At 58.9% G+C, this 16,665-nt stretch overlaps 1 protein-coding gene across 1 annotated transcript in view; it reads right to left on the bottom strand.

Annotated features, from left to right (window-relative positions):
• Window positions 1-279: 279 nt before the first annotated feature.
• Window positions 280-16,665, bottom strand: part of WDR1 (WD repeat domain 1) — a 40,290-nt gene continuing 23,904 nt past the window's right edge. Inside the window, exons 6-15 of the mRNA XM_029234959.1 lie at window positions 16,325-16,402; window positions 15,893-15,973; window positions 15,326-15,559; window positions 12,065-12,152; window positions 10,397-10,553; window positions 9,573-9,660; window positions 6,214-6,324; window positions 4,942-5,115; window positions 2,845-2,989; window positions 280-1,149 (exon numbers count right to left, since the gene is read on the bottom strand). Of these exons, the coding sequence (XP_029090792.1) occupies window positions 1,043-1,149; window positions 2,845-2,989; window positions 4,942-5,115; window positions 6,214-6,324; window positions 9,573-9,660; window positions 10,397-10,553; window positions 12,065-12,152; window positions 15,326-15,559; window positions 15,893-15,973; window positions 16,325-16,402 (1,263 nt within the window). The 3' untranslated portion in view covers window positions 280-1,042. The remainder of the gene's footprint in view (window positions 1,150-2,844; window positions 2,990-4,941; window positions 5,116-6,213; window positions 6,325-9,572; window positions 9,661-10,396; window positions 10,554-12,064; window positions 12,153-15,325; window positions 15,560-15,892; window positions 15,974-16,324; window positions 16,403-16,665) is intronic.

Raw genomic sequence — 16,665 nt, 5'->3', positions numbered from 1 at the left:
ATCCCTAGGTCCCATGCCTTCCCGAACCATCCCCTGAGGCTGCAGCCTGGTGAGATACCCAAGCCATGGGGTTCCAAGCAGCTTCCCAGTCCCCTGCCCCCACGTGTCCCTGTCACACAAAGTCAGCGACCCACAATGAAGAGAAAAGGTATTTAATTATTTCTCCATCTAAACTCTTAAAGCGCTCAAAGTGTTTTCACAAGTGCCAGCATTTTACCAGTGATTCCGACATTCGCAAAGAAACTCCAAATCACCGTGCTTTATACTTATTTTAATTTCTGCACTGGAAAAGAAAAGGAAGGTGTAAATGACAGGTTAGTTTACAGTGACTCCATCTTTGCCTTTAAATTAATCTTTGCTCTTGGGAACAGAGGGGGATAGAAAGACAGGAAAACATCAAAGCACGAGAGTGAACCGGTGACCAGGATGCCTCCCCGTCCTGCTAACTAGGGATCTAACAGCCTAGAGGCAGCGCCGTAAACACTGAGAGACATCAGTTAAGATACATTAAAAAAAAAAAAAAATCCCCACGATTCCATTCTCAAAATCAAGCACAGAAACTGACAGTGAAACACGGGTTCCATGTGCGCCCATTGGCCCTGAACGAGCGCCACTTGCTCTACAGCATCCGCCCTGCCGGCCAGGAAGGACCCGCAGGTGGGGAGTGGGAGGGGATTCAACCCCCCCGGAGCCACAGGCGGGTCTGTGTGCTTTGGAGGCTCTGCCTCTGGAATGTTCTGCGCGGGCAGGCGGTGGGTTTGAGTCACGCGCCACACGTGATTGAAGTGCTCACTTTATTTTCCATGTGCAAACTGTCACCGTCTAAAGCTTTCAGAAGGACTTGTACAGACAGCATCACCCTGCGAGCGGGGCAGGCGGGCAGGAGGCAGGGTCCTCCCAGGGGGCGGGGCCGAGGGCGGGCACGAGGTGAGGCCCCTCCCCCAGGGGCAGGGTGGGGGCGGGGCAAGGGCGGGACACAGAAGTGACTGTGGAGCTGCGTTCAACCCAAGTCCCTGATTCCGTTGGTCCCGAGGAGGGCTCCTCAGTAGGCGATTGTCCACTCTTTGACAGAGGCGTCGTGGGAGGTCGTGACCAGCGTGTGCTCGTCCAGCCAGGCCAGGCTGCTCACGTGGTGGAGCCGGTGCGCATCTGGGGAGAAAGAACATGCGTTCTGAGCCAAATCCAGGAGCTCTGCTCCCACAGGTACCTCAGACCAGAAGATGGGAAACCCGGGCCGAGATCACCCACAGGGCCACCGAGAAACCCAGCTGGATCCTGGTCAACCAGACCCTTTTCCTCTTCTCAGTGGGGAGCGTCTGGGTAATGGGAGGGGAAGCAGGTGTTCCCAGCCCCCCACCACTGACACTCCCTGACCAGCAGCGATCCTGGCTGCAGCTCCCAGCGCGAGCACAGTCCTGACAACCACAAACGCCCCTTGGAGGCAAAACTGCCCCTCCCCACAGGGGGTGAACAAGTCTTTCTACGCATAAAGCAACAATGTACAGACAATACACAAACAGTGCACAGTATATCTGTGGTGTTAAAATGGGGAGATGAGGAATAAAACGTTGAGAAACACAAGGCTGGGGTACCTGTGCACACAACAGCCCAAACTCAGGCCAATGCACGTCCAGTGACCTGTGACCCCATGGCCCAGACAAGGACCGGACTTTCCACCCTCTACCCTGCGAGCTCTTGCTGCCTCTTGAACTTGCCCGAGTCTGAGTCTTACTACGAAACTGCTGCTTTCTGTGGAGACCAGGATGGCCCATCTGAGTCTGCTCTGTCCCCGCCTCCATCCTGGACCAACCGCCTTCCCACCCACTTGGGGTCAGCTTGCTGGTCCCCTCCCTCCCCCTGCTGGGCATGGTAAAAAGCTCTGTGGGGTTGAAACAGAACAATTTTTGAATAGGAAAGGATCCCACTTACGTTCAAGACAAAAGGCTGCCTGCCAGGTAAAGAATGGATGGAAAGGGACCAGAGCCCATGTGAGGCGGTGACACGGGAACAGGAGATCTGAGATCCACCCTGGATGGGTAGGGTCCCCACCAGGGCCATGAGCCAGATGTGACTACAGTGCCCCTGAAGTGAGCTACTGCCACATGTGGAAATATGTTGGGTTAAATAAAACTTACTATTAATAATTTCACCTGTTTCTGTTTTAAATGTGGTTGCTTGGAAAATGTCAAGTCCACGTGTGGTTCTTGTTATACTTCTATTGGACACTACTGTCCTAGAGTGAGAACCCAGTTATGAGTTTATATTGAAGGGGGGTGGGGTGTGTGGGAGAAAGCAGGTATTACAGTCTGAATGTTTGTGTCCCCCCAGAATTCCTAAATTAGAAATCTAATGTCCAAGGTGACGGTGTAGGAGGTGGGGCCTTTGGGAGGAGCCTACGTAGGTCACAAGTGGGATGAGCGCTCTTATACAAGAGGCCCCTTCCACCACGTGAGGACACTTGACGAGAAGTCTGTGACCTGGAAGAGGACCCTTTCCCGGCCAAGCTGACACCCTATCCTCGACTTCAGCCTCCACAACCGTGAGCAGCAGACTTCTGTGCTTTAGGGGCTGCCTAGTCTGGGGTATATTGTGACAGAGGCCCGAACAGACTAAGACGAAGGAGATGCCAGGAAAACCCTTTTACTCAGTGTGTGTCCCAGGTACCGAGACCACCTGCTTTCACGCTGGGCACACGGGCGTCCTCTGCCCAGACCAGCAGAGCTGATGTTTGCTGGAGCGCCAGGCTTCCGTGAGGCCACCTCCCTGAAGCACAGAAGGGACCCTTGAGCCCTGGGGACACCTCTCCGGAGCTGCCTGGGGAGCCGAGGAGGGCACGTGAATCACCTTGGATCTTGACCCTGGTCTCGGGGTCACTCAGGGTCCACACGTACACCATCATGTCCATGCCACCCGAGGCGAAGTGCTCGTTGTCTGGAGACCAGGCCAGGCAGACGATCTTCGCGTGGTGTCCATAGAAAACGTTGTTCTCCTGGGTGCAGATTAGAAACAGGTGGCGGGTCAGGGTTCAGGCCAGAGTGAGTGGGCAGCACGTCACCTAACCTTCACGAGGGCCAGTGCTCATGAAACACTTTCTCTGTGCCTGGCTTCTGAAACTCTCACCAACTCACTGACTCCTTGTAACAACCCCAGGGTGCCCACTGCTTGAAGGCACAGAAAGGGGCAGCCCAAGATCAAACAGTAGCCACCGTGCCCCCCAGGACCCGGGACTCCAGGGCTGCCCTTGTAGCATCTATCACATGGGCCAGATGTGCCCATTCGCCTGCACAGAGCTCTCAGCCTAGGGAGCGGACAGACAGAAGTGCAAGAATGGGAGGCGCGAGAAGGTCTTGCCTGGCGTGGACGGAGCTCTGTGCATATGCGGACGGAGGAGGGGGCTGCCCAGACACACGCCCTCACCCTGGAGCCTGGGTGGGGTGGGTGTGGCCTGCAGGTAAGCAGACGTGTCTACAAGAGCATGTGTCTACCGCATGTCCCAGCCTCGAGCCACTGCCTTACCGAGCGGTCGACATGACCAAAAATAACGCTTTCTGCTGAAGCTTTAGGAACGCTTTTACTTCAGAGCAGTCCATCTTGTTCTTACTCCCTATATTAACCATGATCTTCTTCTTCAAGGTTGCCTCTTCCATCTTTTGTTGATTCTACTCTGCAGATTACTTAGCACGCTGTAAACAAGGCTTGCTACATGCAAATGAAATTGCTTAAAGTGTGATAAACGCAGAATCTGATAAATGTGATACTGAGGTGGAAAGAACCTCCTGGGATGTGATGTGTTCTTTATGTTAATGGAGGTGTGGGCGTACGTGCAGGTGCAGGCATATGCACAGCGCTGGTGTATACTTATGTTCCCACTCATCCTTCATTATATGTAAATTTTACAGCCAAAGATAAAACTACTAAACTCTAGTTAATAATATGTAGGCTGATATATTATACAGATGCCTGTAATTTACTTTAAATGCACTAAAATATTAGATTACTAGATGGATAACGTGACATAGTAAAATGGTAATGGTAGAATCTAGGTGGTAAATTCTTTTGACTCCGCTGTAGATTTCAAAACTGTCCTAAGTGTTGGAGGTTGGGGGGAGGGGGCCAGGCTGACTCCATGGGAAGGACTGGAGGACGCTCCATCTGCCCCACGCCCTGTGGTCCAGTCACACCCAGCGGGTGACCGAATCCCTCCAGAGTGCAGTCTTGTTTGTGAAATGCGACTAACACTGCCCAACAGGGTTGGCTGGTGACACGTGGGCACTCTCACACCTCACACGATAGTGTCCTTGGCTGTCCTGCTCAGAGCGGGAAGAGCTTCCAGGGCCTTGGCAACCGGGTCCTCTCTCTCACCCATCCACCGCTAGGGAACCTCCCCGCCCCCGAGTGCAAGGCCACATCCGGACGACCAGCGCTCACACTTTATAGGACTTGAAGCAGCAGTGAGATTCAAGGGAAAAAAAAAAAAAAAATCCAGCCTAAGCCTTTTGACAGAAGAGAAAAATAAGGCTCCAGAAGTCACTGAACCAGGCCGCCAGGTGAGCCAACCAGCCCGATTCCACAGCAGCTTTGCTGCCACCAGGTGAGCCAACCAGCCCGATTCCACAGCAGCCTTGCTGCCACCAGGTGAGCCAACCAGCCTGATTTCACAGCAGCCTTGCTGCCGCCCAGGTGAGCCAACCAGCCCGATTCCACAGCAGCCTTGCTGCCGCCCAGGCCCCTAACCTTTTGACAGCTGTTCTGTCTCGGGCCCACAAACTGCTGGACTGCAGGGTAAGTCTCCTTTTCCCACGTCATTCACGCTCTAGGAGCAACGAAGCTGCGTGTCCTGGGCACCCGCCCGGTCGGTGATGACAGGGGAGAGATGCCAGGGCCCCCTCCAGCCGTCTGCGCTGCCCAGTGTGGAGACAGGGAGGGGGCATGCCCACTCACCGAGTAGCCGTCAGCAGTGCTGAAGACCGTGACCACTTTGCTGGCGTCGCACACGGCGAGGAAGGCGCCGTCATGGGAATACGCCAGGTCCGTCACAGGGCCCTTGGCCTCCAGGAGCTTGCCCTCCTCCTTCAGCGTGCTGCCCAGGATGGAGTATAGGCGGACGTTCCCATCCTGTGGGAGGACAGAGGGGCAGTGGGTCACTCCTGACACGTGAGTGCGTGCGCGCACGCATGCACGCACACACACACACTCCCCCGACGCCCTTCTTTTTGGAGGGAGGCACCAGGGTATCAGTAAGAAGCAGCGCCTTTCCTCCTAACCACTGCCCTGGCTCGGCCACCTGCCCACGCGCTGGCTCCTGTGCCAGGAGAGCTGCTCCTTTGTCCCCCTGGCACCAGAGGGCAACTCCTACAGCCCTGCGGCAGCTCTCGTGGTTGCACAGGCACAGTGGGCAGAGTTACATTAAGATAAGTTTAATTATTACATTAAAATTACATTAAAACGCAGAACCCCCCAATTGTGATTCTGCGTGTTTGGGGGCTCACGAGTCTGCTTTTTCCACAAAAACTCCAGTAAGTTCCAGCGCAGGTGTCCACAGGCCAAGCTCTGAGAAGCACCTGTACAAGAGTTACCTCTCCAACAAGGGCCCCTCATCTGCCCCGTGCCCTGTACCCCACACCCGGCAGGTGCCCTCAGGCACCAGGCTCCTCTCCCTGCTCTGTCGAGCCCGGCTCCTAGCAAACGCCCCATCCTCGTAGGGTCCAGGCACCTCTCCTCGGGGGCCAGGAAATGAGGGGAAAGAGCAGGGGACAGAGGAGCCGCCAGGATGCGGGCAACACGAAGTCCGACTCAAGGGGAGCTGAAACCCTCAGGCTGGCACTCCACTTCATGGGTGTGAAGAATCTCCTGTCGCCTCCCTGAGCCCAGCGAGCCCGGCTCGGGACGCAACTCCTTTTACACGTGCTCCATCCACGAGCTCCCCAGGCCAAGGCATCCCTGCCCTGTACCCGCACCCCAGCAGAGCCCGTCTCACTGCCTGGGACCCTTGGTGTCCCGGGAGGCTGCCGTGTCACCTGGGGCTGGCAGCCTGGGGGGAGGGTGGCCTCGCAGGGCAGCCCAGGGAGGCTCTCTCTTGGGCGGCAGGAGGCACCCCAGCTGGTTCCCGCCGCCATCCCTCCTGCCCTGAGGCAGCCCGGCACTCACACAGCTCACAGCGCCCCCAGCCCGGCCACATACCCCAGGGCGGAGGGTGTGGGGACAGGGCCTTACCGCACCCCCGATGGCCACCGTCTCGCCACCCGGGTGCACAGCCACCACCTCGGGCTCATAGCCGGGGCTGTCGATGCTGAAGCACTTCCTCTGATCCTTCAGCAGGACGATCTGGGAAACACACAGGCAGCCGTTAGAGAGAGGCCCCAGGACCGACGGCCCAGGCCCGGGCTGGGCTCCATCTTCAACCTTTTGGGGGCCAGGCTGGGGCTCCAGCCACACTAAGTGGGACTGGCCCCGGCCCTGTGGTGTTTCTCCCTCATCTGTCAATATGAATGGTGCTGTTATCGCCACCTGCACGGGCTTCGTCAAAAGCCATCTGACGCCTGAACTTTGGTTCCTCCAACTCTACGTCGAGTGTAATAAATGATCTTTGCTGAGCCGAGTTCTCACGGGTTCAAGAGGATGCAGCCCTCGGAAGTGGTGAAGCTATAAGCTGACACGGGAAATGAACAGGACAGGCTAGACTTCCAAGTTCTGGCTTCTCGGGTCCAAAAAACACCCTCTGCGACCTTGACCCGTGGTGTGTGAAAAAGCTGATGATGTCAGTGAGTGAGTCCCCGCAGCCCAGGGACACTGGGCTGGCACCCCACCTGCTGGGAGGGAACCCAGGTGCTGACTACAGCAGGTAGGCAACAGCGCTGCGAGGCTCTCCGCTAGCCCTCAGCCCCGGAAGGGAAGGGAGGACAGGACAGACGGCTCACGGGGAAGTGGCCTGGAGGCACCCAGTGCACCACCCCCTTGCCCCGTCCCAGCCAGCACCTGCCAAGTGCCAAGGGGCTCACGAGTCTGCTTTTTCCACAAAAACTCCAGTAAGTTCCAGCGCAGGTGTCCACAGGCCAAGCTCTGAGAAGCACCTGTACAAGAGTTACCTCTCCAACAAGGGCCCCTCATCTGCCCTGACTGTCCTCGGCCGAAGCCATCTGCCCCGTGCCCTGTACCCCACACCCGGCAGGTGCCCTCAGGCACCAGGCTCTTCTCCCTGCTCTGTCGAGCCCGGCTCCTAGCAAACGCTCCCTCCTACTTGACAGGGCAGCACACGGTCCACGGACGGGGCTGAGCGCTTGGGTGTGCAGGCCCCACTGAGGCGCCCTGATGGCCTGGCTCAGCCCCCTGCTGCTGGGGGTTGGCGGGGTGGAGGGGATGGGATGGGTCACACACACCGGTTCATGAACTGAACTGAGCCTTGGCCTCCTAGGAGTAAGAACCCAGCAGTGCCTAGACGTCACGGAGACGGAATGCAGGGCTCAGAATAAACACCGGGCCTAGCAAAGGCAAACAAAAACAGCAGCTACAGCCCACCGTGTGGGAGCCACGCGCCTAATTAAGCGCGGTGTGTCCGTCCCTGGCATGACAGGGTCACCTCCCGGTGTATAGGAGCAAATGAGATGCAAGCCCCGCAGCTCTCAGGGCCATGGGGTCCCAAAGCCCCGCCCTGGCAGCCACAGTGTGCCTTTGCCCTCTGGCGCACAGCCCAAGGCCACCTGGCACGGTGACCTTCCACCGTCCTCACCCCCTCTCGCCCCTCGCTACACCCTCCTGGTTCTAATTCACTGGACCGTCCCCAACAGGGTAGCCTCTCTCTGTGACAGCTCTGGCTTCACCCCATCACATCCCTGCTCAAACCACCAGCTGTCCCAAGGGCAAGCAGGCCCCTCCCCACCCTCGGGGTGCGTTGCGGCCTGTGCTGTCAGGTAGGGGAGGCAAAGAAGCACCAGGCGGATGGGCGGCAGCACCCTCCCTAAAATTTGCTACAGAAAACGCACCTTGAGAAACATTCACCTGCATCACCTGCCCGACTCCGGAAGCGCACTTACCCACCTACACCTGACAGGGAAAGCCTGAGGGCACTGGCCCAAATCTGCCTCAGAGGCAACACTTGAACGTGGCTGTTCCCTGACCTAAAATCGCGGGCCCCTCCAGGACATTGTGCGGACCCTATGACCAGCCATGGGGAGTTCGGGTCAGGACGCCCTAGAGAACCAGGGCAGAGACAGTACATCACAGGACAATCGTCACACCTGATCCCATGGGCCCTGGACTCCTTGGAACCTGGGGGTTGGACCCTGCACTCGCCAGCCCCTCCCGAGCAGAGCCCCAGGCGGCTCTTCCCTGAACTTCCCCACGTGAGCCCAGCGTGAGCCTCAGAGGCCACAGCCTGTCCCGACCGCAGCTCCAGACAGGAATCTGAGGCCAGTGGAGGAGGCCGAGCAAGGCCGCAGAGCCCAAGGTCTCACCTCTCACCTACAGGCCAGGTGCTCAGACACGAGGCTGGGGGAGCCCCCTCCATGGAGCGGCAGCCTTCCCGCCCGTCCTTCTAGAAGGTCCTCGTCCAGTCTTTCCCCCACTTGCTAAGGCGCTCACGGCCCTTGATTCCTCTTGCGCCCCTGCTGACTGCCCAGGCTGTCTGCAATAACTGCTTGACAGGAGGTTCGTGTTATCTAGGACACACAGGAATCCACTCTCCCCAAAGCACTGAAGCTCCCAGAATGGAGGAGGGGTGGCGGATCTGAATGACAGCTTTCGGCGGCGGGTCTGTCACTTGTGCCAGTGGGCGGGGGCTCCGTCACACCTGCCTCCTCTGATCTGCACGCTGGGATGCCCAGCCCGCTGACAAATGGCGTCTGCTGCAGAGCAGGATCCTGGATAAAGTGGGTCAGGCTTGGGTCTCAGTCAAGGGTGCTTCGTTCCAGAAATTCCAGGAGACGGCGTGTAGAGACCTTACCGCCTTGAATGAGAACCCAGGCTGCGGGGCTGAACGCCAGACCCCACTGTGCTGAGGAGCGGCCCTCTACGCCACCCGCCCATCACGTGGCCTCAGGGAGTCATGGTCACGATCAGCCTCCTCGCTCATGGAGATGGTACAAGGAGCCCGACACATACTTCCTCATAATCCTCCCCGTGAGCTGCGATGGGTGAGAAAACTAAAGCTCAGAGAGGGTGAGGAAAACGCCCGCAGCCACACCACCCCAGTGCTACAGGGCTGGGATTCGAATGCGAATGGACACAGCTGCCTGGGCCGTGCCTCTCGTGGGCCTCACGGGCGAGGGATGTGCAGGGTGTGTGACCCTTGAGCGCAGGCTCTCACCAGGCTGCCCGGGTTCAAATCCCAGCTCGGCCCTTTGCTAGACGCAGACTTTGGGCAACTTACTCTCTGTGCCTTGGTTTCCTCACCTGTAAGGTGGGGATGACGCCATGCCTGACTGATAGGACTCCAGAGGATTCAGTGAACACGTGGGAAGCCCTCAGCACACGCAAACGGGGCTCAGGAGAAACGGGGTTGAATGCGCCTGAGAGGGGACGCGGGGACCAGACACTGCGCAGCGTCAGCCTGAACTGAACCCGGGTGGGAGCCATACCTGACCGATGCACACGACCACAGTGTAGCCCCCGGGGCCGACAGCCACGCACTTCGGCTGGATGTCCAGTTTCACGACTCCCTGTCCGCTGTGGAGAGGAGGAAGTCGTTATTTCAGTCTCCAGGGGCACAGGGTGGGTGTAAATACACACTCACCGCAGGACCACAGCACTCGGGTGACTCAAGGAAATTCCACCTTGATCTCTACTGCATGAGCCTTTGCTAAAACACAGGAGGGGGTAAGGGAAGACTCTGCCTCTGGGAGAGAGATGCGGAGTCATGATGGGGGCTGGGACGAGGGGAAGGGGGTGGCGAGAGGAAGTGAAGGGATCACTCCCTGTTCCTACGCATCTGTGCCAAGCGCCGCCCCCACAGCTGCCCTGTCCTGGCTTCTGCCCACGTCCACCAGCTAGAGACCCCGGAATTCCCCGGGTACGGACAAAACTGAGCTCTGACCCCACCCGCCCACAGTCATAACCAGTCTCCTCTGCAGGGCAATTAAAATAAAAAAAAAACCTGATACTTCTAATTGGTGAAAATTGTGTTACCTTTACTTTTGGTTAAAACTATGAAAACACAAACTAGAAGAAGTTGCACATGCAAAGAACTTCTTGAAAATGGTAAATGGAGAAAAATTCCACGTAACTGGCAAGTGTGGCGTCCCCAAGGCTCAGTGAACGGGCCCCTGCGACCGGGTGACCAGGCCGTGGCTCTGCCCCGGGTCCTCTCATAAGCCGAGGCTCAGAGCAACAGCCCGGCCCCGCAGAGGGCTTCACCAGGGACGTGCTCAGGGAGGGGCATGGACTGGCCCCAGGCAGCTCTCACCTGTAGTCCCGCAGCGTGAGGTTGGTGTACCGCACCGTGTCGTCCATGCTGCAGCTCACCAGCTGCCCGCACTCGTCCACGGTCATCCTGGACACCTGGTTCGTGTGGCCCTTCCCGGCGAAGGAGTCGTTCTCCCCCGTCTCTGAATCCCAGTAATGTGGAGCAGGGGTTAAGGAAGAGCCTGACGTCCAGGGCGCGGCGCGAGCCCCCCAGGGAGGCTGCAGCCAGGCCCTCGTCCCGGGCCTGGGGGACTCCTTGTGCACGTCCAACTCCGAATTTCAGGCAGCAGACGTTCTGGGGAGAGGGCCAGTAGGCCATTTACAACCCCACACACCCAGTTAGACACAGTCCGCCCGTCTTCAGAACAGGAACCGGGCAGTTCACGGGACTGCGCTGCCCTGTAACAATGCAACAGCACAGCGTCTCCCTCTGAGAGCGGGCTCAGAAAGAAGATACCTTTCCCTGGGACCCTGCGCAACTGGGCCAAAACACAGCCCCCCTCCCCCGGCTCTTTCTAGCCTGCTGTCCAGCCCACGGCCCTCAGCAGGAGGCTGGCTGCGCCCCGTGGCTCAGCCGATGGCCACCTAGGTGCCACCAGGTAAATGGGCCTGGGGCTGACCCACCTGGGCAGGGCCAGCGTGTGGACTCTCAGCTTGAGGGGCTCAGGTGTGAGGTGTTTTAAGTTACAAGGTTCTCTTTTTACATCAACAAATGAGAGTGTCATTTGCACCGAAGACTGTTCCCTTAGGAAGCTGCATGTATATTCCACTCCTGACATGGTCTTGTGAAGGGACCGCCAGCCATCGATACCACAGGAGGTTAATGTATGAGTGGGGAGGAAGGAGCGGCTCCAGGAGGGGGGACGCTGGGCAAGACCCTCCGCTGTACCATCTCCTTACGTATGATGGGGTGGAGGATGACTTCTCTGCCCTCCTCCCTCGGGGCTGAGGGAGACCTTCCCAGGGAGGAAACCCTACAGACCAGGCGGGTCTGCGGAGGTGGGAGAAGCAGGGGTTCTGGAACAGCCCCTCCAGGAGGCAGGGCAGCCGCGGACCAGGAGCCAGGCTGCACGAGGGCAGGCCTCTCTCGCAGCCACGACACACGCACTGAGGCGGGCCCCTCAGACGACCCCTCCCACGCTCGCCATCCTGGGAGAAGGAGGTTGGAAGGGCTGCCGGGAACGTCTCAGAGGGACTGCAAAGCCCCTCAGCGGGGAGCGGGGGTTCGGTTCCCGCCCAGCTCAGCCGTCGCCAAGCGGTGCAACGCTGGGGAAGGCACTTGAGGCATCTGAGCTACACTTTCCCCATTTTTACAGTAAGGGGACTCTCCCAAAAGGCTCTAAGTCCTTTGGGATTCTAACACACGTCGATTCTGCTGCTGCTCGTGAGAGGGAAGAGGCCGACACCAGGTCACAGACGGGGAGAAGCAGCTCAAGTTCAGGGAGGTCCAGCAACCATTCAAGTCTGCACTACGTGACCCACCAGGTCAAGGCCGCGGCCTGGAGCTGGAGGCCCCGAGTACGGACACGGCACCTCCCGGCAGCCAAGACCGGTCAGAGGAGCCCTGTGGCTGCCAGCCGGCTGGCCTCGCCTCTGGCACCGTGGGAACAGGAAACTCCCGACTCTCCTGCCAGGGGCCCCAGAGCCAGCGCTGTGAGTCAAAGGATATTAATGTGTCCGTCGTGGCTCCCAGAGTAGATGTAAGACTTGCCGCCGTTTTTATGCACCGTCAGGCACTGGATGGATTTGCTGTGGCCCTGCGGAGGAGACAGGCGGGGGGGTGAGCTCAGGACATGCCATCCTGCCTGTGCTTGTCAAATGCTCTCCACCGGCTAAGCCCCTGGGAGGGGAGGCAGAGCCCTCAACGCCGCAGCCCCGGTGGGCCCGAAACAGCCCCAAGCTGAGCGACCACCTGACAAACCCTTCAAACCCTCGACATTCGGGCCTCCCCACCGAGCCACTCAATCCGACCTGGGTGGAGGATGGGGGTCTAGTGGAAGCCCCAACAGCGCGCCTGGTCTGTGCAGACGGACCCAGCTACCCTCCCTCCCCACACAAGGAGGAAACGGCCACAGAGGGTGAGCCCCTACCCGAGGGGAAGCAGCAGTAGTGGGGAGTAGTCTTGGGAGGGACCAACCCTTGCAGAAGCAGGCAGGGGGACCCCCAGGCCACTCGGAGGCCCAGGAGGTCCCGGGTGCTGCTAACGGTTCGTCCTCTACCCAGAAGCACAGCTCGCGGCTCCGGCTCCAGCCCCTGGCTCGTGAGGTGGTTTCTTCTTTCCCAGCTCTCCCCTTCCCCCGGAGACTGTCCCAGGGCTGGGGCCCCACAATTTCCCCGACCGGCAACATGGTGGGCCCAGATCACTCATTTACAACCAGTTGTTTGCTTCAAGAAAGGCACTTAACTTCCCCCATAACTGCTCCTTGGATGGAAACAACCCGGAGGTTTGGTCTAATCATAGTTCTTTCCCCTCACCAGAGGCAGGCGGGTCCCTCTGAGCTTTGCTGACTGTTGCCACAGTGTGGTGTGTATCTTCAGAGAAAGGTACACACCGTTCCCAGAGACGGGAGAACCAGTGAACAGACCCCGAGTCCTTTCCACAGGGCAGCAACCCACTGGCCCTGCTACTTAAAAGCGTGGTCCTCAGACCAGTGCTGGCCTCACCGGGAGTGTCGCCCCATGCAGCCTGGAGACTGAGAACCTGCGCTCAACAAGATGCCTGGTGACTTGTGCACGCCCCCCGCCTAGGGCAGCAGCCTCGCCGGGAACTTGTGAGAAATGGAGCTCTCCCGTGTCCCACAGATGAACCCTCTGAGCGCCGGGGGGTCGCCCACCTACCGTGTGCTAACAAGCAGCCTGGCTCAGGTGACTGATGCGCCTTCAAGCTTGAGCCGCAGGGTCACCTGGGTGCGTCTTAAAAGTACCGGCACCTAAGAGCCATCCGTACGGTCTTGGTCTCTGACCGCACCCCGCTGGGCCCGTACAGAGGCATCAAGCCCTTTGTGGAAGCTCCCAGGTGATCTATGTGCGCCGGGGCTGAGAGCCGCTATTCTAACTATGTTCTTCTAACTCCAGCTTGCTCCTGGGTTCACTCACAACCCGACATTAGCACCAAACACCGCTCGGGACTCACACGTGTGCGGCAGGAGGGCTGGGATGTTTTCTCTGACAACTGTAAACGCCCATGAGGTTCCTGAGCTGACCTGGGGGTGGGGGACAGGAGCCTGGATAGTAGCGCCTATGCTGTCGGCGACAGTGACATCAGCGGGAGCAGTCAGGCCCAGGCCTCCATCGCTCCCAGGGCGCCAGCAGACATGGGGCGATGCCTGGGACAGCCACCCGAGCCCAGCAACAGGGCAGCTCACGGGAAGCTGCTCTTCTGGGCAGAGGAAGCAGGTGGACAGTAACGCCTGACTCTCTCCAGCAATTTCTCACCATGGCACGGAGGCCCAGAGAAGTGACTGCGCCGGGAACCCCTCCCAGCTCCCCTGGGCTCTGTGCCAGGATGTATATACCTTCACTTTACACTCATCACACTGGGCTGGAACCTGTGGAGCAAGTGGCCCCAATGGCCCCATCCTCAGGGGGATGTGGAAGTACTTCTACTTTGTGGAAGGAGAGGGTGCAGGGCCAGCACTGAGGGCCGAGGCAGCTGTCGCTCTGGATCAGCCCTTCCCGTCAGCAGCGCCCCACCTGAACGGGATGCAGCAGGCACCGAGCCCACCTGGGCCTCACGAGCTAGTCACACAGGGTTAAGGGGGCAGACAGCCAGGCTCGGCCCCTTCCTTTGGGCAAGGTCATCTGCACACCGAGTCCACAAGGGCCGCGACCTCAGAGACTGTGGGATGGGATGTACAAAGCACTGCAGGGCCGGGCAGCTGGCCCTCACTGGGCCTGAGGGGAACAGTCCCAGGCTGGCCAACCCCAAGCCCACAGGGCCCAGCCGTCTCCCAGAGCCTGTCTGCAGAGCCCTGAGGCAGCTGAGCGAGCAGGCTGCGAGGAAGCACTGGGGTTTGGCCCCAGGAGGTTCAGCTGCCAGGACGGGGTGCAGCGTGGAGCTGGGCTATGGAAACCCCTCCCTTGAGGGCACAGCTCATCCAGGGTGACAGAGCAGGCGAGGCCGACCCCGAGTTCCCACCGCAGCCCACCCTCCAGCAGAAGCAGGTCTGCAATGGGCAGTGCCCAAGCAGGGCCCCAGGACACAGGAGCTTCTAGTCTGGTTGCGATTTCCTGAGAGGCCAAAAATTCCAGGGCTGACGGAGGGGCAAGGAACAGTCCCCACTGGAGGGGACACTCAGGGCAGACCCTGGTGATCAGCCAACCTTGAGTGAGCCGTTCTGGGAGACGAGGACGGGAGGCAGGCTCTCCAATCACTCCCTGCTGCCCAAACCTCACGCCTCGGCACCTTGGGCTCCGACTTGTCCATTTCCTCCCAGTCCCCAACACCCGCTCATGCCTGCCCTGCTCTAACCACAGAGGACAAGTGCCTGCCCACACCCATTCCCACGTTCAAACCCCGCACACTGTCAAGGCCCAGCTCCAAGGCCTGCTGGCCACCCACGTCTGCGGTGATGCCCCATGACGTGCCCTGTCTTGGGCTTCAGCATCTTCCTGGTCCTGCCTCACGAGCGGACACAGCCAGTGGCCTCCTAACTGGGGGAGGCTGATCCCCCCGAGACAAACAACCCTGACAGCAGGGGCACGGGCTGCTGCCCTGAACCCCAGGCCCCGAGCATCCAGCTCCACGGTAGCTCAAAGGGGAACGTGGCATCTGGCCTCCCACCCCTGCTAAACTCACATCCCCAAAGCAACCAGCATCCTGCCATTCCACTGGGCCTCACTTCACCTCAGTTGCCCTACGTCTGGCCGGGCGCCCACCTCCCCTCCAGCCAGCCCTTGCACACACAGCAGCTCCACAGCCCGGCCATACCTTGATGACCCGCAGAGGTTTGCTGGGGTTGTTTTTGTCCAGGTAATTGATGTAGCCGGACAGGGAGATGCTGAGGAGGTGGTCCTTCTGCCACAAGCAGCCCAGCTGCTGGTCCAGAACGTTGGAGCCCATGGTAAACGTGTTGACAACAGAGTTCACATTGATGTCCCAAATTTTAGAGGTTTTGTCTCCGGAAGCAGAAAGCAAGTGGGTGCTATCGGGACTCCAGCTGATCTACTCAAACAAACGGTGGTCATGGGTCAAGCATTCCAGAGGGGGGAGAGACTCAGACAGCAGCTTGTCCACAGCCCCCATTTCTGAGCAGGGAGGATGGCCCAGAAGGTGGTGGGACACACCAGGGCAAGGACAGGATGAGCATCCTGGCCACTGGCCTCTCCAGGCCACGTCACCGTGTCCCACGTGACCCTGAAGGTCTCTGCCACTGCCCCTACTTCTAACCCCCCATCTCAAGCTTCCAACTTTAACACGTGTGTACAGATGACAATAAACGCAGACACGGCCCGACCACGACCACAGACCACGTTGTGAACACGGACCCATACTTACAGCATAAATGCCACCATCGTGAGCCTTGCTTCCTCCCAGGGCACACAATTTCTCCCCTGTCTTCCCGTCATAGATGTAGATCTTTCAGGAAACACAAATAGATGCAGATCAGGCGTGCGTGTGTGGAGGCCCAGCAGCTGGCACACTAAATGAGCTCCTCATTCCTGCTCCACCATCAAGAGGGAGGCATCAAGACTGTGGCTCTTACAACAAAGAATCTAAAGACAGATGAGTTTCGAGCTCCTTTAAAAGGAGAGAGATGGAGAGACGGGTCTACCATGCTTTGAGGACAGAGCCCCTTAACTGAGCTGCATCCCAGGAGTGGGAAGGAGGGAGCTGTACATCGACACCAGCTTTACTAAGTCTGCCTGTTCTGAACCATCGCAGAGGACCAGGAGACGAACCCCTCCCTCCAGGACCCGCAGCCCTTACCTGACCGTCGGCCCCGGCTGTGGCAAATCTGTTCCCATCAGGAGAGAAGCGCACACAGTTGACGAAGCGGCTGTGGTCCTGCACGAAGTGGGACAGTTATCCGGTGACAGGCAGTTCAGGAAAGCTCTCTATGCACCACGCGGTCCACAACCACCACGCGTGTGGATGCCGGTCCACGGAAGATTTTAGAGCTCAGCGTGAGTCCCAGCCCGCCTGCCGTGGCCGGGTGCATCTCTGCCTGGAAGGCCTCCCTCTGCTGTGACGTGCTCCCTGAGCTCCGTAGACAGTAACGCCCCCCACCCGCCCTCCAGCCCTGGAAGGGGGCTCAAGGCCAGAACCCT

The sequence above is a fragment of the Monodon monoceros genome, unplaced genomic scaffold (genome assembly GCF_005190385.1).
Source record: "Monodon monoceros isolate NGI ecotype Baffin Bay Population unplaced genomic scaffold, NGI_Narwhal_1 Super_Scaffold_20, whole genome shotgun sequence".
NCBI classification, from domain to species: domain Eukaryota; kingdom Metazoa; phylum Chordata; class Mammalia; order Artiodactyla; family Monodontidae; genus Monodon; species Monodon monoceros.
The sequence above is the reverse complement of the archived record's forward strand: the minus strand, read 5'-3'. Positions and strand labels throughout refer to the sequence as shown.